Genomic DNA, 27,636 nt, shown 5'->3' with positions numbered 1-27,636 from the left:
ATGCTCAGGATGGTCAAATCCAACACCTCCAAAACCGCTGATCTTTATAACATGCAATGGAAGCAAACAGTCCTTCTCTGCACCACATATGTCTCCACTTAAAGCAATGTCTTTAATGGTACCTGTGCAGCAGCAATTTGGACTGGAAACTGATCATCAAAGGCAATTCAGTTCACTGTTTTGAACTGCTTGAAAATGCCAAACCATCATCTAGAAATTACAGCTTTTTCTCATTTAATGTTCATTATGTAGGCATATTCCATGACATTGCGAAGTATTTAATTGCAGAACAAACAGGGAATATTTTGATGTGGGAGAGATGTGCAAGCAATAATAAATAATAGTTGCCATTAACTGTCTCAAAAAAAGTTAAATAAACTGAAATATAGTATTTTACGTTTTGATGGGACAGGGCCATATAATTCATACCCTATTATGAACTAAAGAAATAGGACAAGGAGAAGTCCCAAGAGGACATTGGGGACAGACATCTGTCAGACTTTTGTTCCCTGAAATACGCAGCCACATTCCTTCAGTGCTTTCTTCTCAGTCACATAGGCTAGACTTTTGATTAGCCTTTTCTCATCAACTTGCTCTAATATCCCCATTTTTCATTTAAGTGTGATGCCTAAAACCACACACAGCACTCCAGCTGCCAGAAAAGGATACAGCATCTCATACAGATCCCCTGCTTAAAAACAACTGTGGTGCATCATGTAAAATATATTTTATATATAAATAGTTTATATTTCCCTTTAGTTTACAAATAACATACATGCCATGAAATAACTGAATAACATTTTTAATAAAGTTCAGAAATTTCCCCCTTGTTTTTAAAATTACATCCAAACTGATACTACTGTGCTGAGGGAAAGGAGGTATTTTTGCCAATAGTTGGTTTTTTTTTTTTGCCTTGAAACAACCTTTATCTGAGCTGTTTTCCTTCAACCAGCACTACTCAACAAATTTATGTAAAAAATTCTTACAATACATGTTCTCAAGTTAAGTGAAAACACTTGCAAATACAGTATTCCTAGCAACCAGGAAACTATCGAATTCATTTTGCCATTCAGTGCTCTGATGAAGGTTGTGGTATTTTTATTTATTTCTGCTAGCATTTGACCACTTTCTCGCTTCTTCCTTTCTTTATCCCTTTTTTTTTTTTTACTGTTTTCCAAATAATGTTACGTTTGCAAGCAATTTGGACTGGCTGCCAGCTGAGGTTGCAGGATCATGCACCTGGAAAGCATGTATTGCCTACAAGCACTTTGTGGAGGATACTTTTGAACCTTTACCTTTAAAACAATAAATCTGTACAAACATATTTAGCTAGTGCCCACAAGAGTCCTAAAATGCTAAAGCTGAACTCCTCCTCTCCAACTTTCTGTGCTGGATACAGAAGATACTACTCTAATGATGAGGGGAAAGATAGGATGAAGTAATTTATTTTTTTTTTTTGGGGGGGGGGGGTGTCAGTGGTTTTGGTTTTTTTTTTAATATTTTTTACCTGCAGTCATGAGTACTGGCTTGCAAAGTTATTAGGAGAAGGTCTTGGCATTTCCTAGCAGCTTATAGGGATGTGAGCCAAGTACAAAATTGAATTTACAGCAGCATACAGCTAAGGACAGACAGCTTGCTAGGCTTTGGAAGAATAACCAACTCTGAGACCAGCAAAGTTTAGCGATTTTCTTTTCCGCTTAACAATTATAGGATCCATTACCATTAGTTTAAATTAACAATAAATTGAAGTTAAATGGAACTAGCCTTTCTGATGAAACACAATTTGGAAGAACAAGAAAGCTAGCAAATCTAAAAGTAAAGACTTGCATCCAGATGTAATGATCATTTTGCTTCATTTTAAATGCTCTGTGCAAATAGATTTTATGCCTATATATTCATGAAAGGCTAAAAAGCATAGCTTCGTGGGCGACTCAGACCATTCCCAGTGAAAACCATGATCAACAGCACAGAGATCACATTATTCATCCCTTACCTAAGAAGAGACAAATATTCTCCATTTTATTTCTATTCTAAGGCTGCTTTGCCACAGCAGCTCTACCTAATTTCCAGTAGAACTTGGTTAGGTTTGTATTCAGAACTTTTAACCAATACTCATCTGTGCTGTTTTTACTGACACAATTCTTGCCCAGGCTAAATATAGGATTAACCAGAGGGAAAAAAAATACTCCAAGTGATGTACTTACGTTTTTCAGCTTCCTACTACAGTCAGTGTTCCTGGTTGCACACACATACACACACACACACAAAAAAAAAAAAAAGAGAGAAAAAAAATAATCAGATATCAGACACACTTTCCAAGAGCATGTATGCAACAGATCACATTTTCCCTAACAAAAGCCTGCAGAATGCTTCTGCTGGCTGGAAACACATGAAAGCTAAGAAGATCTAGTTCACACATTAATTTATTCATAACATGGGAGTATTTTGTCACCATTACTTCAATCATTAAATTAGAATTCTGGAAGTACAAAAAGAAAATGTGTTTATAATGGTCCCACAGTAAAGTAGGACAGCGCCAAAAATATTTCCTTTAAACAGAGTTGCTGATTTCTTCAAAAAAGAAGACAAAATTCTCCACTGCTAGAATGTGTTCTGCAGTAATCCAACAGTCAGATTCTTCTCTGTGATAAATTGTGCAACCCATACAGATTCTGGAAGCAACTGAACATGCATAGGAGACTGAGGGACTCATCACCAAACATTAATGAAATAGAGCAGACACTTCTGTGGAAACAAGCATCACAAAGAAGAAAGTAGATGAGGGAAGCAACAAAGATCCTGCCACTTACAACAGAACCTGCTGTGGGAAATGTTGTTTTTTTTTTTTAATGTACACTTAAGCACTCAGACTGCACATTGGTGTCCTTCTCAATTTATTTTTTCACCGTACATCAAAATGGGGAAATTTTATGTTACAAACAACAATGCACAAAGTTTATGCAAACAACATTTCAAAATTCAGCAAAGAAATCATTGAAGAATGGAGGAAATGCAGATCACATTTAGGTGCTGAAAAATAATCAAGACTACTTCAGATTCAGTAATGATCATCTCTTGATTATTTATAATGGAATTGCCTTCTACTATAACAGTAAATTCACTCCAGCATTAAAGTTTACCTAGCAAAACTCAAAATAAATGTACTTACATCTGTGAGAACAACAAAAGCCTGAATATAGGCAATGCTAAAACAAAGCATTTTTGATAACATCTTTTTTAAGCCAAAATTTTATCCACCAATACCACATACTTAGAAAAACAAAAGTCCTATTTTTTTCCTTAATAAAATAGCAGTGGAAAAGAGTCTTGTTTAACAAGTCAGGAAGAAATTCTTTACAGCATTAGCTCATAACTTTTATAAGCTGAATGATCCAAAAAAAATAGATCTAATGTATACCTCAATCAACATCTATATGAAAAAAAATTGTTTAAAATGTCATTATCTTAATCATGCGCAATAATGTCATATTCATCCTTTACCACAGAACAAATACCATTTCTACCAGTTTAAAAAATAACCCAAAAGTCTTCAAAGAGGGAAAAAAAAATCACCTTCATGCTTTGGGAACTAGCTAGCAGAAGACAGTCTTGAAAATATTTCTCTACAACAGTCATGGACTTGGCTTGTACACCTCAACTCAGTTACTCAGCGTGAACTTGGACAGTGCTAGGAAAACATTTGGCTCATCTCCACAGCTGCTTTCTCTGAAGAGTTGATGGGGAAAAAAATAATCCATGCCAGTGAGACACTTCACGTCTATCTAGCATCATATTCAGCAGAGGGCCAAGCCAGATCCACAGAGTTTATTACTCCTGGTTTAACTTGCTTACGTGCTGGACAGCTCTCCCTGGAGCTCCATGCCAGTCCCAGCCTCCCAGCCTGCCTCCTCTGAGGTACTCCATCATCCTCAACCCCAAAAGATCAAGCTTCTTATCAGAAAGACCCCTTCTTCCTTGTTTCATATGGAGATTAGGGATTGTTTTGTGACTCTCCCCAGCCACTCATTGTCATGATTTTTACAGGACGTCTTGAAGAACCTCTCTCGTTGCAATATTACCAGATTTAGAAAAAAGGCTTTACATAGCCCCCCCTCACAGGTGAGAAGAACCTCATATTAGAGCCAGAAACTTGTAAAAGAGCAAAAAGTGGGAGACCATTCCTTAAAACAAGGAAAGTGGCCAATTCGATTTTCAGAATCTTTGAATTTTCCCAGACAGTGCTTGAATAGCATGAAAACTTGCCCAGCTCCCACTGCCAGAAGGGAAAAAGAATAGAATGCTGCTGAAATTTAGTAAAGTGTTTCCACATACTTTTCTAAAATGAGTATGTCTGACCAGGAATTCATCAGAGATCTTTTTGGCCACATCCTTTTGGCCAAAAGAAACAAGGCCATTCAATCAACTCATCAGTATTTGCTTGTCTGGAGAGCAACATTTTTTTTTAATATTACACAACAGACCCAAAAATTTCAGGAAAACTTCTAAACAACACCAATTCCAATTTTGCTAATTTTGTGAAAGTGTGGAGTGCTCTGGCTTTTGGGGGGTGGTGAGCTTGATTGACATTAATATAAATGAGAGAAAAACACAGTTTGACTGCTTCTGTTCTTCTAGTCCATGATGACAAAGTCTTCCCTGAAAGGGACAACAGTTCCTATTTAAGACCTCGGTCTATGACTATATGGACTTTGATTCAAGCCTGCTCTGTGTGACCTTAGGCAAGTCAGTAATACTTTCTATGCCAGTTTCACATCTGTATTTTAAATCACTTTGTGGCTGAAATGCTGAAAATACAAGCATTAGAATATGAGCACCTAGTACTCTTTGCAGTGAGGGATGTGCACATACCATGGCTAAAAAGCTGATGATTAAAAGGAGATTTTAAAAAAATCACCTCACCCCCAAAAAACCCACAAATTCGTTATTAGGAAGGAAAACCTCTCAATATGCATGTGGTAATCTCTATGGTAGTAGGTGTGTGGCTTTGTATCTAAACTGGGGCATTTCCAGTCCACACAGTTAAGGCAGACACCCTCAGCCCAAATATCATGTCCCAAGCTATAGCTCTTGTTAGAAAATAAACAGACTGTGCTGATGTCTGCACCTTGTAAAGTCTGAAAGGCCTATAAATGCCCTATAATGCACCTTCAAAACAGTTTAATCTGAAATAACAGCTGTGACCTTTTTCCCCAGCCTACATAGTTCATTAGTTGGACAGACAAAAAAGAATGCCATCAATTTAGATTCACAAAAACCCTAAGTCCCACAGAATCTCACTGCTTAACTAAAACAGTATTTTAAAAGAGCTGTGGTTCATCTCTCTGGGAAAAGTAACAGCCCTTAGACAAAGCCTGCTGAAGGGAACAATGTATTCTTCTCAGTGCTGAAGGTTTCCCAAACCTCAGCTTCCTATTTGTTTTATACAAATGGCAGTTCTATAACATTTTTGCTATTGCATCACATGCATCTGAGGTTGTAATCGCAAACTGCTATTGTACTTACTTGATGGTTACTCTGTTTGATGTGTCCTGCAGATCACCAGGATCAAAAAGCTGAGATTCTTTAAGTCCCAGCTCTTTGCAGCCTCTTAAGAATAAGATGATATTATCCTGAAAAGAGATCAAAAAAACCCCCCAAAACAAAAGAACTTTTAACTCTTCTTCACTGAAAAAAATAACCCTACCGAACCAATCTTGCCCTGACTCACTAGCAGCTCACAGTCATAGCGTTAGCTACATGAAGAACCAAAGGCATTTCCAATCACATAATTGAACAAGTCAGTATATGTTTTGTTTGAAAACCAGATAAATATAAAACTTTTTTTTTTTTTTTAAGATCTGTAACTGCAACAAGCTTGTTGACTTTTCTCTTTCCAAACCCAGATGTTGGCAACTTCTTTAACTGAAAAAGCCCTGCTAATTTCCCCACCTACTGCTGTAGCCGGCCAACACAACTTCTGTGTGTTACGGGGCAGAAAAGCAATGGCTGGATTTCTGAAGGGAGCTGGAAGGGTAAATATGAAACAGCCCACACCACCACCATTTAAGCAAGCAGTTTGTTCAGAAAATATTTTGTATTTTGACATAAACAAGCCAGTTATTCCTAATTAACACAACTGGTCTCTTGCCTCTCCAACCTTATCCAGCCAAAAGCCACTGGGAAAAGAGGTAGGTGCCTTCTCCCCAGATAAAATGCTTGAAGCTACACTTTACATGACCACCGTGAGAAGAAACAACACTAATTCTGTAACAATTTTTATGGAGGATTTACATTTTTCAGAGTACAGAAAATAAAAATCAATAACTAAGAGATTAAGCACAAACTGATATAAGCCTCTTTCAAACCAAATACGAGTAATGACACATGGGTTTGCACCATAGGGATTAAATCTGTTTGTAGGCATATACATTTAATATATGTTTTAAACCTGCTTACACATATGCATGTGCACTGCCCCCCTTTTTTAGAACCAGTGACTCTTATGCAGTTAAATCTTGAAGGCCAGCAGACAACAAGTTTATAGAAACGTATGTTGCTAGATCAGCAACTGCAATGGTACATATGTGGACAAATAAAGATATAATATACAGTTTGATATCCTCCAGGGTCTCTCAAAACTCCAAGTGGAGGTAAGCTGCCATGTGAAGCAAGCCACAGTGTGTGGCAAAGACCTCCATTTTTGTAATAACTGGGAAGCAGAGGAGCCTGGGCAGTGTTCAGCTCTTGCCCACCCTGTGTGACAGCAGGATTCACGAGCAGGGCTCTCCCCACATCTGCTCTCAGGCCTTTGTTTGGGTGGCACAGCCGCAGCTCGGCAAGAGCAGCCCTGTTTATTCTGTCGGGACGCGGCAATCGGCATGCTAATCGCTGCAGCCCTCTGCATGCCAACGCTCTCACACACAAAGCTCGCCGTCACCAGCCACAAGGCAAAAAAACACGGACATGGAAATTTAGAGGACTCCAAATCTCCCTTTCTTCCCTGGCTGAAACTTAACAGCTCTGGAGGGGAGCCAGGGGTAAAGGAACAACAGTCAAGAGAGCAGAGAGCCCATAACCAAGAGAGACAGCATCATTCATGACATGAAAAGATGCTTGTAAAATTCTCCATCTGGTTCACTGTTTGCATTATAATTTTTCCAACTGCATCGTGAATAATTCTCGTGTTTAGTCTTTCATGAAGGACAGTTCTGGTCACTTCCAAATGGTGGGTGGAGCGATGTGTAAATCTAATAAAAATGTAAAAGCATTCCAAAAAAAAAGGTTCCTAACAAAATTTCCTAACAAAAATACACAGGACATACAGGACACAGTAACCTAATAGGTTTAGAAAACAATCAATGGCGGGGGAACTAATTGCACCCATCTTTATGCCAAAAGTTCATGTCCAAGTTATGATAAACAGTAACAAAAATATCAGCCATTTGGCAGCCATGTAGTTTGGAAACTCAGTTCTTCTGTTGATGGACAAATGCCCACTTCTCAAAAAAAAACAACAACAGTGTCATCACCCCCTGCCTGTTTTCGTACATGATTTTATTTTGATGGTCATCATAAGAACAACATTTGCCAACAACCATTAACACCATCATCCTCAGAAAGCTGGTATCTTGTATGGGCACAAAACCCCATGCATGACAAGAAAATGCAACCAGTGAGCAATGAAAGAGGTTTTTGCTTTTGTTAACAATCTCATAGTTTTTATTTCCCAATGGTCCTAAAAATGTAGCTTGTTTAAAAGGATTAAAAAAAACCAAACAACAACAAAATTGTTTTCAAGCGACAGATACTCAGGTAAACCTGCCTAGGTTGGCTATCCCCAAGCCAAAAATGTATCTCACACTACTGCAAAACTGAACTTTTCCTAGTTAGCTCCAGTACAGCTGAAATTCCTATTTGTTAGTTCTAGTGAGACACTGCAGAAAACACTGCTAAGCCATTAAAAAGGGAAAGGAGTCTTACCACTAAGACCGAGCTCCCAACAAAGCTTTCTTTGAGGATTACTACACCTTGCATTGGCCAAGTCCTGCTTTCTTCAGTTCTCAGAAAATTTTGCTTATGTTTTTTGAGAGAAATTACAGTTCCACATCTGTTAGCTGTAACTACACAATTTTTGTAGTCACCTATCCTAAAGTGTCACTCTTTGTTGCTGTTGAGGAAACTAAAAAAGAAAAAAAAAAGTTTACAAGCAGGAACACATATAAAACATCCTTACTTTAAATAAGTGACTGAAAACATGCACCTAATGTGCATGCCCAGTTCCTTACAACTTGGCAGAGTTAAATAGGTCATGCAAATAGGTCACACTGCAATAGCAAGGATCGCAGCGTGGCCAGCTGCTGTGCCTCAGCTAACAGGGCGGTATCTTTTACAGTGGTCTCAGCAGACACACGACCAGAATTCAGTCCCTCTGTCAGCCCCTACAAGGCACTAATGCACAACTCCCTCAATACATTAAATGGAGACGACACTGTCTTTCAGCCGTTACTTGCTGCAGGTGCACAGCTGGAGCAGATGGAGGACTGGTCACTTGGTCAGCACATCACTTCCTACAGCCCCAGAGGACCTGCTGCTGTCTCATGCTGGCTCCTCTTGGTTTTAGTCCACATCACTAATCAAAAATCCTCTTCTGGCTTTTGTCCTTCATATGCCCAGAAGTATAGCAAGCTCACAGGTTACAGTCTAAACTTCTTTTGCAAATTTTATCTATTTTTTTTCTATAAAATTTTATATCTATATAATCTATAGGTATCTATAAAATTTTAGCTATGATTTATCTATAAAATTACAAACTCTAAACAGTCTGCTTAGAGAAGACAAATGCTTCAGCGTGGTGACAGAGGACACAAGCACAGGACAGCTACACTGCTAGGTTAAACCCCAACCCTTTTCTGCTTGCCTAAGCAGAGTCCTGACAGTTACTGTTAGATCAGCGCTATAGGCAATGTCATTTACCTGTAATTATTAGATGCAGAAGTTATTAATGTAACTTTTTTGCTATACTGTATTTCAGAACCGAAAAATTAACCAACACACAAAACATTACATACACTTGGGCAAAGCCAGCCACGAACCAGCAAGAAGGGCCAGGGAGGAGCAGGGACAGACCAACAGGGGTGCAGGGCACTGACCCCCTGAAAACTGAGTCAGAAGGATGCACGGGAAGGAAGGGAAACCTGCTCCTGCTCTCACAACTGCATTTCAACACCATCAGCTTTTCACCCTTTCTGGTGTGTAACCTGACAAGACACCTCTAAAAAATCACTTTGCCACGACCACCTGCAGGTGATGCTGAGAGAATGGAAGGCAGAAGGGTTACACGTCCATGAAGGTGGAGGAAGCGAGGAAGAAATAAGATACTGCTCACTTGCAATCATGGCGTTTTGCTTTTTTTAGAAGCTGATAACTTGTGTGTTATGGAAGAATGTTCACTGTACAGCATTAAGTCATCTTCCTCACACACAAAGTGGAGCACAAAATCCTGAACCCTGTAAAAAATACCCACAGACGCTGGCAGTTGTGCAGGACAGACACCCAGGAAAGCCACTGCAAATTCACACGGTAGCACTGCCAACACACAAGACAGTTCAAGCTAGTGAGAATCAAATATCCACAGCAGGCAAATTCTCTCCATAGGATCTGCTGATCAGATGCAATGGCAAACAGCTTGAATTTGGCCCACTTCCATTCCTTTCATCTGCCACAATAGTATACAAAATACTCTCACTGTATTCATGCTGCAGATCGGACCCACAGCTTATCACTGTGGAACCATCGTTTGTCAGATGTGCTGCTGCGTGGCCTAGATGAGATACACAGATAAACTTGGGGAAAACAAAAGCAAGCCAAGCTGTATGTCTGCACAGAACGCTGAATCAAATGCCGAGTGCACGCCACTTCTGCGAGCTGGAGATATTATTAGTTGCCAGCAGGACGGCACTGTTTTGCAGAACAGCTGCAGACAAACAGGTGGCCTTTTTCCTTTCTGGAATGTTTAAATTTTCTCTGCTCCAGAATCAATTGCAAGATTTCTAAAAAAATACATATATTCCCAACAGCTTTTCTGAGCACTTTCCAATACAGACTCCTAGAAGCCTTTTGTTTAATCTCAACATTTCTTCCTAACTCCCTCATTTTTCCATTTTATATAAATCATTAGTGGCGATAATTTATTCATATATAAGCAATGGATCTTGACTGATTCACAAGCAGCTGGAAACATTAAAATATTCAGCTCAAGTCCACCAGGAAAGAACTTACACGAGAAAGGCTGCAAACTTTCCATATATGTGTGTGTATCTATATATACATACATGCATATACACACACAGACATGTATATTATGTTTTACTCTTTATCCGATGTGCCTTACTGTGTATATTTTACTATATATGTATATGGTTTGCTGTATATTTATGTTTAACTGTTTACACAATATACTGTACTGTATATCCAGCAGAATGACAGAGAACATTGTTTTCCATGGCAGATTCCAAATCAGTAGATTTGGAAGGACACATTCACTCTGAAACTGAGGATGCTTAATCTCTGGAAGGTGAAGGATGCCCGCACACCAGCACTGCACGCAAGCCCCCCGCCCCCTCTCCCCCCCCCCCCCCGCCCCAGTCCGGGGAGAGAAGGCTGCATACAGCCCCCAGCAGGATTCTGGCACGCAACAGCCTCACCCAAGGAAAACGTAACGCCAGACGGGGAAACGAGGGCAGCGAGCGACCCTGGGAGGAGGGGGGGAAAAGCAGGACTTACCCGCCCGACGGCCCGACGGCTCCCGGCCGCCCCCGCGCAGGGAGGCTGCGGAGCGGCAGCCCCGCCCGCCGGCCGGGAGCCGCGACCCCCGCCCCCCCCGGGCGGCCGGCAGCGGCGGGGTGGGCGGTGGGCACGGCCGGTGGCGCGGTGCGAGCCCCGAGGCACAACACGGGGCCGCGGAGAAGATGAGATGGAACCGGCGGGAACCCCGCAGGCGGGCAGGAGGTGAAGCCGTGCCGCTGCGAAGGCAGGGCAGCAGGGATGCGCCGGGAGAAGGGCCAGGCCTGCCGGGAGCAGCAGCAGCCCGGAACGCCTGACAGGCAGTACCTTGAAAAGCTCAGCAGAGAGGGCAAAGACCGTCTTTGCAAAGAAAGCCAAGCCTCTATCTGCTTCTTTTCTGGGCAATCAACAAGCAAGAGATGCATCTCCCCCAACAACAGCTCTGCTCCCTCAACAAAGAGGCAAAACCCACCCTAAAACCGTTGTGAAGAAAAGGGGTCTGTTGGGAGCACACTGTGACTACACAAAACAGACCAGGAACCCCAAACGTGGCTCTGAGCCATCTTCAGGTAATACCTAAGCCTGCCAGAAGATGTTCGGTACCCGACCCCGAAGATCTAGCTGGAAGTGCCCAGTCCCTGCCAAGGTGCTTAGATCCCGCTGCTTCCAGCCAGGCTTACTAGGCTGGAAAACTGCAGGTGCCTAGAGCAAGAGGATAGGGCACAACTTTGATACCGCTACCTTAGACCACTTTGGTACGATAAAACTGACCTTCCTTTGACAGTGTGGAGGGAAAGCTGGGCACAGGAAAGAACATACTCCATTTATCTTTTCAGAGAGCTGCTCTCAGCATTTTTGGCATCCAGCAAAATCTTTTGCTACTAGTTTAATAGTTACAATCATTAGTCTCATATAAAACACGAGCACATTCAATCTACATTCATACACTGAAAACAAGCAACAATAAAAGAAACCTCAAAATCACACCATGAAATTTGGGGGTGGGGTTGGGACTGTAAAAAACAAGCCCAAAATAAATGAAATGTGTTAAGCAAATCAAATTGTGAGTACATTTATCCTCCAGATACAAAACTCCACAATGTTTAAAATTAAAAGCTTGCAGTTCTTTGAGAAAACCAAAGTACAGGAGCCCTACTCAAGAAATTGTCTTTGACATTTTCTTAAACCTGTCTTTCACCATCAGATTATTTGCTTTTTAAGATCTTTGCCCTGTAACAAATTCCAACCACATTTATAAGCTTCTTATGCAATGCAGTGTATTACTACCATTTGTATGATGGATATAACTAAAACCCCCGAACAGGAATGGCCATATTGTCTATAATGAAAGACAAATGCAAGGAGTTCAGAATATAAAATGGCACTGCAGGTCCTCGGCAGGTAGTGAAATTTCATGCTGGGTACAGAATGGACGATGTATCTTATTTCTGCAAATTTTTAAAATGAGCTTAAAATTCCTGCAACATGGTATGATGTAAAAGGAGGGAAGAGACACTGTAAACAGGAAAGAAGAATGATAACAGGGAAAGAGAAGAAAATAACGGGAGGGGACCACACAAAAGAACATGAGCTAGAGCAGCCTTCAAACCAACAGGCAAAAGCAAACCACGGGGGGGTGGGAGGGGTGCAGGCAGCATGAGCACAAGGCTAACCCTATGACTTCACTAGTTAAGTAGGTTCTGATATTTCTCCTTGCTGCATCAGGTCATTATCCCTGAAGGCACAAATAAAACATTTAAATGAATGGGGGCTCAGTCAACATCCTTGTCTTTGGGGGAGAGAGAGAGCAATCAGACTATGTGCTTTCTCTCAGATTCAAGATACACCCCGAGTAAGATGGCTTTGTTTACAGCAATGAAGACAGAACATAGGGAGGGGAAAAAAGCCCAAAGCATTTGCAGGCTATTCACTGGCTCCAATGCTGATGAAATCACAGCCAGATGTCAGCCAGATGTCATATTTCACCCCATCTTGGAGAGAGAGTGCCTATCCGATGCCATATTCTATGGTAACAGCCATGCTATGGCCAAGGAAGAGGACATTTCCTTTCCCTCCTGTCTCCACAGCTTTTTATTACCAGATGACAGCACTTGGCTTGTGAGGGTTTGGGCCTCAGTTTCATGATTTCTTCTGCTACCCACTTTTTACGTTTTTGATTAATAAAGCTCACCAAGAGCAGGGTTAAAAGCAAGGCTCACGTACAGTGAAGTGCAGCCAAGCACACCTAGAAACTGCTGGGAATTCACCTTGAAATCTGAAGTCAGATGGGTAAAAACACAAGGACGGGAAAGACACCATGAAAAGAAGCCAAGCATGGTTCCTTCTGCTGTGATGGAAAGGACTGTTATTTACCTTGTTCTGCCTTGTTGGTTGGGCTATGAAGTTGGTCAACATAAAAGTTGCCACAGAGTGGGTTGGGGAAAGAGATACAAAAAAGACAAGAAGGAAAGAAACATCACAGCAGCAGTGTTCTCACTGCAACCCGAGCTCTGCATCCATGGCATCTACCCCTTCTTACAGAGCCTCCTGGCAATAGTTGTGCTGTCTAACTGAGGGCGGGTCATGAAGATCACAAAGGCAAGTTTGACCTTTATTTGCACTCACATGATGAATTCTGAGAGCACGACTTAAAATAAACACAGATTTTAAGGAACCCTGAAACCACAGCTACTGCCACAGCACTTCCCTCAGGACATCCTCATGGGGAAACTGGACACTCCATTCTCAGCACACCCCAGCGGCTGCTGCCCCACAACTGAGCTCTACAGCAAAATACAAAAACGGTCAAGAATTCACAACTAAAGAGAACATGCTGTTTTCTAAGTTTGGTTTATTTGTGTGTGATTATCAGGACATGATAAAGCATTAAGGAAAGTACACGGTCTGACTACAGATTTTGAAGATCTCAAAGGCAGCCATCCCAAATAAACTGCTTAAAGTAAACCAAGAAATACATAAACTTTAATTCATAAGTCATAAGGACTACTACACCAGATATTGTGGCCAGAGGGGCCCAAGCAATGGGACCACCAAAGAAACTAACCTGAGCATTTAATATGGGAGAGTATATTTTTTCACTAGACATACTGTTAAAGCTTATCACCCTGCATACAAAAAACAAAACCAAACAACCACCCAGGAAATTTGTAGATGAATAAAGGTGAATTATCTCCTGAGCAGTATACCCAAAAAGTACCCTGGGGTAATTTAAAGGAACACTGCAAATAGCTTAAGCTCCAAGAGAAATAAGCCCTTAATGTGTTATGTACAGCCATCAGCTACAACCGAACACTGCTGAATAAACCTTTGCCCTTCCTGAGTGCTGTCAGGGCAATTGTGTGTTAAGCCATGGCACAACAAATGCTTTTAAACAGCTGTTTATGTGTTCCTGCTAAGATATTGTACTATGGTCTACTAAAAGACACTACCTTTTTTCACATATCCTGCCTTCCTTTCTCTGCCTGCAGATTCTAAGCTTCATGGGATCCCTTTGATCACATTTGATATCCCAGGGCACTGTTACCCAATGCCAGCTTTCCATATTTTGACTTGACTGTAGAGAAAATAACCTTGTTTTTCAGGAATAGCAGTGTTGGCTATTCAAGGGACCCAGCTCCAGGGAACTGTCTGATGCAACGTGCCACAGGACCTTTAGGATGGAGTGAGGGTAGCAGAGAAGAAAATAAGGAAAACCTGTGTGCATCATGTGCCAGTCCACCTAAAAAGGCATGTCTGAGGGTCAATTACCTGGCCAGCATAATCTAGTATAAACCAGTATAGGTAACTTAAAGCATAATCAGTGTACCTGCACGCACGTTCAGAGATGACTATCTGAAAAATACTTCTCAAACTGTGGTAACTGCTGACTGTTTCTAGTTTTCTTCTCTCACTGCATCTAAAGCAGATGGCAAGGACAAAAAGAAGTAACTGGAAATGAGCAATAGTGAGACTTGGATCCAATGCTTTTCTGATACACAAGAATCTAGAGACACAAAGTTGTACTGGAGTTACAGCCTCAATTCTTACCTTCCCCATGTCATTTATCAGCTGTCTTCCTACTCAGACACAGAAGCAGATTTCATTGAAGCTGAGGAAATGGCCTCAAGTTGTGCCAGGGGAGGTTTAGGTTGGGTATTAGGAAAAATTTCCTCACTGAAAGGGTTGTCAAGCTTTGGAACAGGCTGCCCAGGGAAGTGGTTGAGTCACTGTCCCTGGAGGTGTTTAAAAGACATGCAGATGTGGCACTTAGGAACATGGTTTAGTGGTGGACTTGGCAGTGCTAGATTAACGGTTGGACTCTATGATCTTAAAGGTCTTTTCCAACCTAAATGATTCTGTGATTCTATGATACTAAAATACAGGATTTTTATGAAAATATATGCATGATGAATCTCATCTGAAGTTTTGCTTCATCCAGCTGTGTTGAACTAGCTGACCACAACACTTTGAACATCCAGGGCCAGAGAACAGCTGCAATTTTGTAGTTTATTTTCAAGGTTTGCAACTGTAAAGGTACAAAAGAAATTGGTACCTAAAATTAAAATCAAATTGACATGAAACCTCTAAATATGAATGTATAACCACTGCCTGGCAGCCTCATAATGCTTTTTCTAATTGTAGCAACTACCAACTACTAACATGACTTTACTTTCTTGCCCCTTTCTTTTACGTGGTATGTTCTCGTTTGCTTGGTATATTAAGCAAAGCTATCTTCCATTTAAAGGCAAAAAATAGCAACAGTTGGCCAACACTCGGACTTCACCCATCAAAGACAGCAATCTACCATGCAAGGATCAGGACACCCTGCGGCTGTGGTGGCTGGAGGGTCTCTCCATTCCAATGTCCAAGTACAACTGCTGTAGGTGGGCCTCAAAAGATGCAAGAAAGCTGCCTGTGGGGGCCAGGGGCCTGGCAGTAGCTGTTAAAATCAGACCAAATCTCTGTTCCCCAAGGCAAACAGCAAAATAGTGAAACTGCCAAGGAGGACTCATTCCTGATAGATTTGTGACCTCTGCAAGAAAAGCAACAAATTCCATTTCTCCTTTCAAACTAAACATCTACTCTTTATTGCCAACGAATATGTTTTAATAATCTCTGGTGTTCAAGGTTTGATAAACATCAGAAATCTCTTTGCTGCTGTTACATGATACCTGATATTCATCTTCCCCTCACTCATAGCTTTGCATTTTCATGCCAACATTACATAAAACATACTGGACTTCTTTAATGTACAGGTTGGGGTCTCCTTGCAAATACTTCTGAAAGCTGTTCAAGTCCAAAAACCACTGTTTTGTTGGGCTTTTTTGTATTATTTGCTTTTTTGTACTGAATGAGTTTCCAGTATGTTCCGCTTGGAAAACCTACGTTATTATTTTTACTTCCAGTAAAAAAATAATTAGAAAGCTTTAATGTCTTTTAGATGTCTAGAATTACTTCAGTGAGAAAAAGGAAGCGGAAGGAAATCAATAATTTTCAGTTTGCTAGAAGTGCATTTTACAGAAACCCAAAATATCCATGCAAAATTATGCTAAGTAAATCAGTGCCCATTCTTAACTTTGACCATATACAGTGTAAATGCCTAAACTGCTGAATACCACAGTACTCAATCCATTTATCTGTTGTTTCTTTTTCAGATTTTAAAACGTATGTTTGGTGTCTAGGTATCATGGTCATAACTGTCAGTCATCTTGAATATCTCCAGTTTTGGAGTCTTTTTGTGGTAGATATTCAAGGCAAGATGAGATACCCAACATGTATGGCAGTGATTTCTTTTCCATCCCTTTTCAACCATCTGTAAAGCATTCCCTAGGTGTACTTCAAGAACTGGCACAATTATTCATGAAGCTATGGTACCTGCAAACCTAGAGGGACTATCCAGAATAGCCAACTTAAATTACTACTGTTCATTAAGTCTACAGAGGTCATGCAAACAGGCCTTTGAAAGGCTATTCAGAAAGCAGGATTCATGGGTTACATCTGGATGCCAGAGTCGTTTGCAGTTGTGAAGACTAAGCTTTCAGGAGGAATAAAAAGTAGTACAATAACATACTGTATTTAAGAAGCAGAATTTCCTTGAATTAATGGGCTTAAAATAAATTATTGAAACAAAAGGGAAAGAAAGGAAGGAACTCTTCTGTAATACAGCATATTCCTATTGCAAGGCTTTTGCCCAGCTCTTCCAGTGTCTTGGTTCTGGTTCCTCCAGACAGCACAACAGAGGACAGAAAAGGATCTCTCCTCCTACAGGACAGATATTCCTGTTGCTCAGTTTTCTGTCTACACACCAAAGATGTACATGAGGCATACTACTGCAACATCCTCCCTCCCCTAGGAATGCACAAAACCCCAAGGTTAGGAAGATGAATACAAGCATCACGTCAAGTCTTCAGGAACAAGAACTAAGGAGTGGAGATGGCAGAAATAGCTTGTCACATTTGTTGGTGGAGGGAAAAGAAAGGGGAAACCAATCATCTATCACTGATTATTCCTAAAACTTCAGCCTCTACCCTACCCTCTGTCCTAACCAGACTTGAGATCACCTTCTGTTTGTGGAGGAAAACAGCCAACCATGCTTATAATTCAGCTTACTTGCATATAACCAGTGGCTCCTGCTCAGAACAGTCACAAATAAGGCTAGCAGAGATCTTCATACACCCTCAAACAAGCTTCCAACTACACACCTGCCACTTCTGAAAACTTTTGCAATTTAAAGCCATGTTACACAGATGGAGGTAAAGCTTGGCTGATGAGAGTGTATAAAGGAAAAGGGTAAATTTAAAAGTAAATATGATTTTCTCCTTTCCTCAACAGAGGGATGGGACTCGGAGTTCAGTTTGTTGATCAGAGAGGTATATCCAGACAGCAGAACCAGTAGAGTCCAGTAAGATTATTAGGCCACACTTCATGGGCTATGAAAGCAGCTGTACTAGCTCCAGAGCCAACAAGAAGCTGCCAGCAATTTAGCTGATTTAAAGCACTGCAGAGCCCCAGTCTCCGGCCAGCTCACATGTCTCCAAACGACTCCCGCGGGCACAGATTTCTGGAGAGCGCAAACGTTACACATGGCTACCCAACATGATCTCACGGCCAGCGGGACTTACTGGCTTTGGCAAGCACCTCTACACTGACCTTCCTAGCAACTGGGGAACATTCATCAGAGACAGTACTGCCTTGCTTGAATGCATGCGCCCAGCTGAGGCTCAGCACTGCGCTGAAGCTAATCAGCCCTTAATCTAGAGACCTTACTATGAGCTACCTGGGGTTTACAAGGCCAACAGATGTAGCCCCAGCGAAATACAGGGGCTAGAGAGCTATGCAACCACCTTGGGTGATGTGGAGACACTGCCCAAACTGCAGCACAGGAAGCCCAAGCACCCAGGAGGTACGAGACCCTGGGCATGCACACATGCCCTTCGTACCTGTTGCAGCTACATGCCAGCCAGCCCAGAGTTGTACCAGGGCTTCAGCATGTGACCGAGTGTCAGTACATGGCGTAGAGAGCCTGCAGCTAGCACATGAGCAGCGCCCACTTTCTGGGGCTTTTGGTTACCCGGAAATCCTTAAATGTGCTATGCTGCACTGCTAAGCTGATCTCATGCCTTTGGGCCACCTGCCCTCGAATGGGAAAGGCACTGGTGTCAAGCAGCTCCCCCACAAGAGCCATCCTGGGTCCAGGGTGATAGATGCTGCTGCCAAACCCAAGCAGGCTGTTGAGGTTGCTCACACCCACACCACGGACGTTATCCAGGGTTTTCCATTCTCTGGAATATCCCAAACTCCACCTTCCATTATCCTGAATAAAGCAGTTGACCGTTTTTCCTCTTGTTTACTTCCCATCTGCTTCTTAACCTCAGTCTGGCACTTTTATTCCTCCAACTTGTATGGTGAACATAAAGGACAAGCATATTTGCGCACTGTTACACAATGACAGTAAGTTATACTGGAAGCTGTGATGGAGAATACTAACCACAATCTTTGAAGTTCTTGGTCTGCAGTTTGCTTACATAATAGTTTGTACGCAGGCTTAAGTGCTGGATTTCTAATATTGCTCACCAAATTTCAGCCAAACAAAACAGAATAGCAAGGTGAACTAGTCTTGGGAAGATAAACCATCCGCAAGAATTTTTGATGCAAGTATGTGAACACCAAAAACTCACACGTCTTCAAAAAATATGTAGACATCTGAAATCCAAGGAGTTTCAGTTCTCTAAGATCATGTTTTAGAAAGTAAATTTTAATCAGGATTGGGTGGCTCAAGAGATTGGGTAATAGTATTTAAAAAAGCAAGTGATTAATCTCTGATCAACCACAGGGTAAGGACTAAAGAGCATTTAAGGTCTCAAACGCTCCTGGGAACTAGCCAACTGAGTCTTAATACTGTGGGTGCTGACCCTAGGCAGATTTTGGATTTTGTATTTTCTCACGCACAGTCCTCATGCTTATAAGTAGCCTCTTCTGAGTTTCACTAGAACTACTGCATCATCCCCAAAATTCTGCATTACAGTCGTGTCTATGAAGAGCTAACGGAAGTTAGGTCCTAGGATTGCCGACAACACTGTGCTGACAAATACCAAATACCTTGTTTCTCTGTTTTCTTTCCAGCTCCATCTATGTATTGTTTCTTAATTACAAACTTCTGAAGGTGGAGACCTCAGACACCATACAGCATCTAGCATAAAAGGGATAAGGAGACCGATACCAGTAAATTGGTACTTTGCAGGAAAGCAGGTTTTGATCACTGCTGACTGCATCATTCAAAGATCTGAGACACTCAGAAAGTCAGCCAGGCATATCTGAAGATACAGCTCCTGAACTCCCTTCAAACTAATCCATATTGGATTGAATTTTGCTCTTTTGGTTGTTTTAGACAGAATGAAAAAACAACTACTGGTGTGATATTGCTGAAGTATCACCCATTCTAATATAATTTGGCTAATACCTTGCTTACTCAAATTTTTGTTTGACTGCAACACCTCTCCAAGAGGATGTAATTATCTTGCTTCTTTCTTATCTAAAATTCAAGTCCACTGACATACCAGATTCCACCCAGTCACTATTCAGCACCGTAAAAATGCAGGTATGCACACCAAGAAGGAAGATCAAACTAGCTTGACTGCTTCTCAAGGCACCCAAAAGAAAACCAAATCCGTCCCCCTATGACAAACTTTATGTTAAGTTTCTTTTTTACATAAGTCTGTTACTAAACAATGACTTTAGTAATGAATTTTATGTGTTCTTCTGGTGCACAACATTTCTTTATTTATTCACTTACTTCTCTTTGCCTCTTAACAGGCTTTTATAAAAGCTCTGACAGAACTCTCTGGGGACCATTCCATTTGATTTACCACTTTGCAACTAGTTTTGCCAATGATTGATGCATTTCCTGCATTTGTTCATAATTTGTTTCAATACACAGTATCAAGCCTGTAGTAGTAATTTTAGGCGCTTTTTAAACTTGCTTGTATTTTCTTTGAAACTAAACAGCACAGCAAAACATTGTGTCTGTGTCTGATGCACACAGCACTCAGGACTTTTCAAGTTGTGCTTTTCATGCAGTTATTATGGTGGAAGAAGCAACCGCTGTCTGACCTCTTTAGGGGTAACACAAGAAACTTAATAAAAGAAAACATCCGAGAATTGTACAAAAAGAAAGGGTTTCTTCTGCTTCTGCATATGTCAAGTAAAAGCTGTATAAATTATTTTTCTAGATCAGAAGCTGAGAGATTTTATTAGCTTGTGCTACTGACCTGTGCAGACAGTTTTCTGGCACGTTTTTCATGACTTGTTTACAGTATCACCTCAGTTATCCAGAACTTCTTGTTATCCCCACAAGGGTCAAATTCCTGACATGTATTAATTACACTGAAAATTGCCCTGGATTACTTGAAACCTCAAATAACTGAACCTATTCACCGTCCTCCCTTTTAAATAACAGAGGACATACTGTATAGTGGTGCTAATACTTTGTGGCTGATCTCTGTAACTCCAGAAATTAATGTATAAATTTCACACTTCTTATCTAGCAGGTCTGTCGGCTTTGGTCTGAAAAACAGTCTCAAGAAGCAGAGAGCATTTATAGCATGGTCTTACTCCCTGCTGTGGGCTGTGGGGCATGAGGAAGGGCAGGAAGGTTAGAATCAAAAACCACTGACCAGCATTCCTGATCCACGCACTGCTGGCCAAGGAAACAGAGCCGCTCCACAGCCCAGCCCTCCCTAGTTGCCAAATGACCTTGGATCTCCCCCTTAGTCAGCCAAAGACTAGCTGCTGCCTGCATGGTACGCGTATGTCCCACTGACACTTGAGCTTTTACAGTTGTGGCTACGGGGCTCCATCTCCTCGTGCCCATCACCAAGCAGTCGGGTCGGGCCTGCAGCTTCCCCCTGAGGGCACTCACCAAGCAGCTTCGCAGGAACCTCTACAACTGCACGATCAGGGCTTGGAAGCAAAGTGAGGATGCAAAGACCTACTGGCAACTCACACGTTCAGCTAACAGCAGGCATTGGCTCCAAGATCCCCAATGTTGTTTGTTGCTAGGCAGGAGTGGTAAAGTTAGGATTGGTTTTGGAAAAACAGCAAGCCTCCTTCCAACCAAACTAGAAATGGTATTCAAAGGGTAACAGCAACAAGGCATTAGAAATATCCAGGAACGCTTGGTAACACCCGTGGGATTTGTTGGCTGTGCAGCCAAGCCACGCAGCACCCAACCAACCCAACAGTTATAAAAGGCAAGAAGCAAGAGCACCTGCAGCCCAGGCTATCAGTTTAATGCCTGAAGTTTTCTGCCCACAACAGGTGCAAGGGTGAGATTCACATCTGGCACTCAGTCCAACGTGCCTCCCAATGCGACTGCAACATGCTAAGTCACGTAACATTTCTCTAGCTGTTGCAGTAAAAGGAGACCAAGTTAACACCAACATTATGACCAAAAAGGAAAAGGAGGAGGAAGGGGAGAAAAGCATCATTTTTACCATTGGCCTTATGGGGAAACACAAGCTTGATTCTAAATTGTGTGTGAGAACTAGTACAATTCAAAGAGAAAAGCTGAGGTGATGAAGGAGCATACAGAATGGCCTGAAAAAAGCTGAGCTGAACTCAGTACACACTTGGATTCATGCACGCCTTTAGCAAGTTCAATACTCTCCCCCTTATTGAAAAGCCTGAAAAGAAAACTCCTTTTCACACATCGCACAGTGATAAATCAGTGCACACTATTGCCCCAAACAGAAGCAGACATTTGCCATCTAAGTAACAGTGCTTCCCACATGAAGATGAGGAGGCAGAAGTACACAAAGATGTGGTAACAGCTAGGACTCTAACAGAAGGACACCACTCCAAACAGCTGAGGATTGCCTCTGTACTGCCATATTAATTTTGTAGATTTAGTTACATTGCTTGTCCAGAAACGAACGTGTAATTCTCATACTAAGCTGTGGAACAGATTTACACATAGTATCACAAGGCTATTCAGCTTTCAAAAGGTTAACAGTTAATGGCTTTGATGTCCCTCAGTCAGCTAGTTCAGCCTACCACCGTATTTTTGCACAAGCAATTAACTAAGCTGCTTCCTCTGCAGCATTAATTTTAACAGCTTTACAATAGTATCATTAGACCTCTGGACATTTAAGGGGAAGCGCATTACAATTGGAAAGTACCGTGCCAAGCAGGAAGCAAGCAGCTTTAATCCAGGAGCACTGAGGAATGCAGAAGGAAAGGAGACTTCAGTGTTGGATATTTCAGCTTCTAGGAACACCTGACCACAGCACCAGACTGCAGAATTTTACTGGGCTCTTACACCAAAGAAATCACTACAAATGGATCTTTAAGGCATTAGTTTTCCACTAGTTTGCCTTTTTGCTTGCTTGCCTTAAGCCAGGGCAACAACTGCAACATGATCTTTGGAGCAAGACACGTTCCATCATCTGCATTCAGCACGTAGGCTCCTGCTAGCAACATGCACATCATCTGACAGAAATCCACTTACAGTGCCCGGAAAGGTTTTCAGCATAGAAACAGTACGAACAGTTGCTAGCAGACGTAAACTGCAACAGACTTCACTGAGCTGATTCACAGCCAGGAAGGGGATTAGAGGCAGCATTCTTCGGCCACTATCTTCAGCCTAAGGGCTGGGGTCACAACAGACCGTTACTAACTCATGCTTGCTCCCTTTTCACAAAAGCAGAAGGTAAAAGGAAGCCTGAGCCTCCCTGGCCCATTTTGAGGTGGCAGATCTGTTGGTCTGACCACGCTGTGGAACCTTTTATACCCGCTTGCCTCCTGGGCACTGGTCAGGTTAAGAGCTACTGGGAAGGCATCTTCCCCTCTCACATCTCCAGTGTTACTGCCATCTGGTTATCAACATTCTCCAGATCGTACCATGTGGATTTTATGGGCAGCAGCACCCGTGTCTTGGATGCTGTGAGAATGTAGGGTAGCAGCAAACACAGCAAATATTTTTACTTTGGTCAGCCCCACTTACACTGAATTTAGCTCTCACTCTCTTCAAATAAATACTGGCATCTAGCTGTTCCCTGCAGCAGAGGCTACATGTCACTGAAAAAGACAGTTGAGGATCAGAGATGGTATTTATAGTGCAGACCTACAGACTCCAACCTGTGAGAGCCTTTCCAGAATTAGGGAGTGAGAGTACTACTAAGTATAGTTTTAAACACAGACAACCTTTAAACTGGGGATTTGGGATGAGACTTTCCCAGGTTCTCATGTCCTTTGATTTTGGCCAATAACTTAAGGATGCCATCTAAGTCTAAACTCCCTAGCTGCAGTTTCAGAACTACTTTAAACTGATCAAATGACATCTCCTACCCTGACTTTGTGAGCCCCTTCCTTCCCTCCTGCCCACACTCCTGCTCATGCAGCTAACATTCTGTAAGATGAAGAAGGGTATTTTTCAGCTAGATCACTTGCCCACTCCATCTAATAACTATACGAGTGCTAGTGCTGTCACAGTAGAAGGTGTAGGAAAGTCAAATTCTGAGCAGCTGAAACCAACCATAGCCTGAGGTCTAGTTTTTCTTGTTAAGGACAAATGCTGATAATTTGTTTAGTCTTAAGGCATGGATATTCATAGCTCTACTTATTTTATGTGTGCTGGCCTAAACATGTGTAGCACACCAGCTCAGTGCTGCTTTTGATATCTTCATTGGCAAACTAATTGATTTTGCAACGGAAGTTACCCAAAGATTGCAGGTGCTTGGATACAACTCCAGCGCTGCCGCATTCACCACAGGGCATGGGCGACACATTCACAGATTCAGGGCATCCAACTTTTCCTCTGAAAACACCTGAGGACAGTCCACGTCTCCAGAGCACATGATATTTGCCCAACTATTAGCAGAAGTCATAAGCTTCAACAGCGGGGTTTGTCCTGAAGAGTTTAAGTCATTCTGCTCTGGAGCCTTTTGTTTCTAAGACAACAGCTCAAGGAAGGCACTGGATTCTTCATTTAGTGTAGCCCTAAGCTAAACAGTGAATGACATTTTGTTTGTTAAACTATCGGTTTTTCTGATACTTACAGAAACTTAGAGATTATTCTTCAAAAGCTTGCCATTTCTGCAATACTTGCTCAACCAGAGTCATAAACAAATGTAATGCGAGTCATGGCTGAACTTGCAGAAGGATGCTTTAGGAGCTGAAAGCAAATCTAAAAATTAATCCAGTGGGCAACCTGCATTTTCCATGGTACAAAATGAGCTCCTCCTGGAAGCCAGCTGCCCTCTCCAATGTGAGGAAAGACTGTCATTTACAGTAAAGGTTAATGCCATGATAAGGGCAAGTTCACATTTCAGCCGCCTAGCATTAGGGCTTCCGCAGCAGCAATGTTTTTCTTCTTGCCATTTTCAAATGTTATCTCTGGAACCCTTCACTTCATCAAACCTTCTATGTCCAAAAAAAAAAGTAAACAATCATTATACTAAGCCTTTATGTATATAGTTTTACAAATAACATCTTTGTGAGGTGGCTTGACAGCCCCCAAACAGGTAGACTCTCTGCTTTCAATCAAGCACTTTGTTCTAAAGCATGGTACTACCATGGCTTTCCCTTCTTAAGGCTGGGCAGTAAAACGGTGTCTGTGTAAAACAAAAATTCAAAAAGGAGATCCTCTGCAGTGACCATACTCTCTTGGCTTTAACACATAAAAGGTTCCCCTTACCTCTGAATCTGCAATTAACATTTTAAATTATTCAATGTGAATAAAGGTAATTATAAACCTATTGATTAAAGCCATGGTTGGTGACTGAAGATGGGACAGCAGTCTAAAAACAGACTGTGAATGATACAGGAATGCCTGTGATATTTTTGTAAGTGTTATTTATTATTTGTATTAACATACTGTCTAGGCGTCCTGGCCATGGAACAGGACTCATGGGGTGAGGTGTTAGACAAAAACAGACTAGCAGATGATCCTTGCCACAAAGAGCTTACACGTATTATTAGCATTTGGCCAAACCAAGTCACAATATTCTCGGCGGCAGAGCTCGGCAGGCACAGGGCATGGCTTAAACTGCCTGTGAAACTGCTGCATCTTTGAATCCTAACCAGTCTAGTTTGGCAACAGGTCTCAACAACATGACAAAGTTTGCATCTGTTCACAGCAGCTAGGGTTCACAGCCATCCTTCAGGTGTGTCCTACAAACCTTTACCCATCTTGGCTGGTGCCATCCTGACCCAACAAGGAAACTGTTTGGGGTGCTCTGGGCGCTAAACAAGAGACTTCAGCTTATAGCAAGGGACAAATCCCTGGACACTGGCAGAAAGGGACAGTATCCTTAGCATGACAAGTAGTGGTCCCAGCCAACAAGCAGCTTAGCTTATTAAGTGCACTGTAAGCACTGCAGCCAAGGAAGAATCCAGAAGAAGAAGGGACTTTAAGGCCAGCAGTGAGGTTGGTCTGCAGAAGCCCTGGCTGAATGCTGGCTGGGGCCAGTGGTACAGGAAGCACACAGAAACCTGGGAGGGATCAATAATGGCCCATTCAGAAGCAAACAAGGTGTCACTTCAAGTTTCACCTCCAGCAATCACAAACGCAACACTCCAGCTGGTAGTTGAGGACAGAAGGGACCGCTCATGAGCCAGAGTGGGGTGATGAACATGAAAACTACTAGGAGCTGGCTGAACTCAGTTCTCTGAGGGTGTGCTTTATAGCTAAATGCAGCTCAGACCATCAAAAGCAAATAAACAATGTGAGGTCCTTCACCCCCTTTTGGTTGACAGTTCACATCTTTTATTAATTTCCCAATATTTCAGCCTCTCTTACATCCATACATCAGGTTAAAGTTCAAACTTGGAAGCCTGGGCAACACAGGCTGAACCCAAGTGCAGCAGTGAAATATGTTTCCGGTACCTATGCTACTGTCAGATCAATGATTAGTTTTCAGTTTCAAAAGTACAAGAGTTTTGGAGCCAAACGCAACATCAGAGCGAGCACATCCATTTCAACTAATAAAATACTAACCAAGATGCTAGCATTGTGTTTTGCATTTGAGTCACTGTTTTTTCGCTAAATGAGAGGAGAGCAATGCTTTCTGGACAGCATTTGCATGGTTAATTGGAAGCAAATAAAACCTTCAATCCAGTCTAAAAAAAACCAGCTGAATTTCAGTGTAAAGTTTTAGTTTGTACTCGTTTGCATCTAATTTTTTCCCCACCAATGCTGCTTCCTCTCGGCTTCCTGCCAAATTCAAACTGACGGCTGCTTTCCTCTTCTGCAATGAATTAACTACAGCATCACTGTAGATTCTTCCACACAGACTCTGTTTACAAACAGCCTGGTTAAGAAACACCTGTTGGTTTACTTTTGTATTCTCCATGAAACTTAAGATGTGTTTGTGAGTACAGCATACAGCTAAATTCATTAAACAGAAGTCTTGTAAGGTAGCTATGTCCAGCTCAGATGACATCAAAACAAACAGGCAGGAAAACCTAAATTAAAAATTAATTTGAAAGCAGAGTAATGAACTCAAAGACAGAGTCCAGAAAACTTGAGGGATAAAAAAGCTAAACAGCGCAAGCACACATTTTTTGTACGGATTTTTTTTTTTTTAAGGATGCTATTGTTTTAGTGAAGGGATTCAATATGTATTGCAGTATGTGATGAGCCAAAGCACACAGTGCTGCTATGAACCACAGGCCAGACCCTAAGTATTGTTTTAGTCAAATATTCAGATATCAGAACTGAAGGGAGGCACAGGAGGTATAGAGAAGCCAATTACCATTTAGCAAAGAAGATCCACAGAAACCATGGCAGAATAGTTTGCACAGCATTTTGCTATGATGTTGACACCTTGCCTTCCATCAACATCCACAAAAATGCTTTTGTGATGGGAGTGCCAAGAACTTACTGTTTTTAGACAGGAAATTTTGCTTCCGTTTACTGCACATGTATCACAACTTGCACAGCAAGCAGCAAGAAGTAGTACAAAATAAGGAAACAGAAATTATCATGTATTATGAAACTATATATTGCAATAGGAACAGGCTCTTTCCAGAAAGTACTACAAAGAATTAAAAAGAAAATGAGAAATTAAAAGAATGAGAAGGTGATTTTTTAAGGGGAAAGAAAAAGTAACACTGAAGTATGAGTGGAAAGATTGATAAAAATAATGCACATTAAAGTTCCATGTATTTACCTTCTCTAATTATTTTCAGTTCTGTGAAAAACACTGCACTATATTGGGTCTTGTAATTTTATTTTCTGGTTCACAACTGCATGAAGAAAAAAAGATCTCATTTGCTGAACTTAATTAGAAGCATAAACTCCTGAAAGCTAATACAATGCTGAAATTTCTTTGGGACATCATATGACATTAAAAAAAT

General features: G+C 41.6%; 1 protein-coding gene across 1 annotated transcript in view; it reads right to left on the bottom strand.

Annotated features, from left to right (window-relative positions):
* The window catches only part of LIMCH1 (LIM and calponin homology domains 1), a 182,002-nt gene that overhangs the window by 70,473 nt on the left and 83,893 nt on the right, over positions 1 to 27,636 (bottom strand). Inside the window, exons 4-5 of the mRNA XM_040594728.1 lie at positions 5,524 to 5,630; positions 2,205 to 2,235 (exon numbers count right to left, since the gene is read on the bottom strand). Coding sequence (XP_040450662.1) covers positions 2,205 to 2,235; positions 5,524 to 5,630 — 138 coding nt within the window. The remainder of the gene's footprint in view (positions 1 to 2,204; positions 2,236 to 5,523; positions 5,631 to 27,636) is intronic.

This window comes from Falco naumanni, chromosome 1 (assembly GCF_017639655.2).
Source record: "Falco naumanni isolate bFalNau1 chromosome 1, bFalNau1.pat, whole genome shotgun sequence".
NCBI classification, from domain to species: domain Eukaryota; kingdom Metazoa; phylum Chordata; class Aves; order Falconiformes; family Falconidae; genus Falco; species Falco naumanni.
The sequence above is the reverse complement of the archived record's forward strand: the minus strand, read 5'-3'. Positions and strand labels throughout refer to the sequence as shown.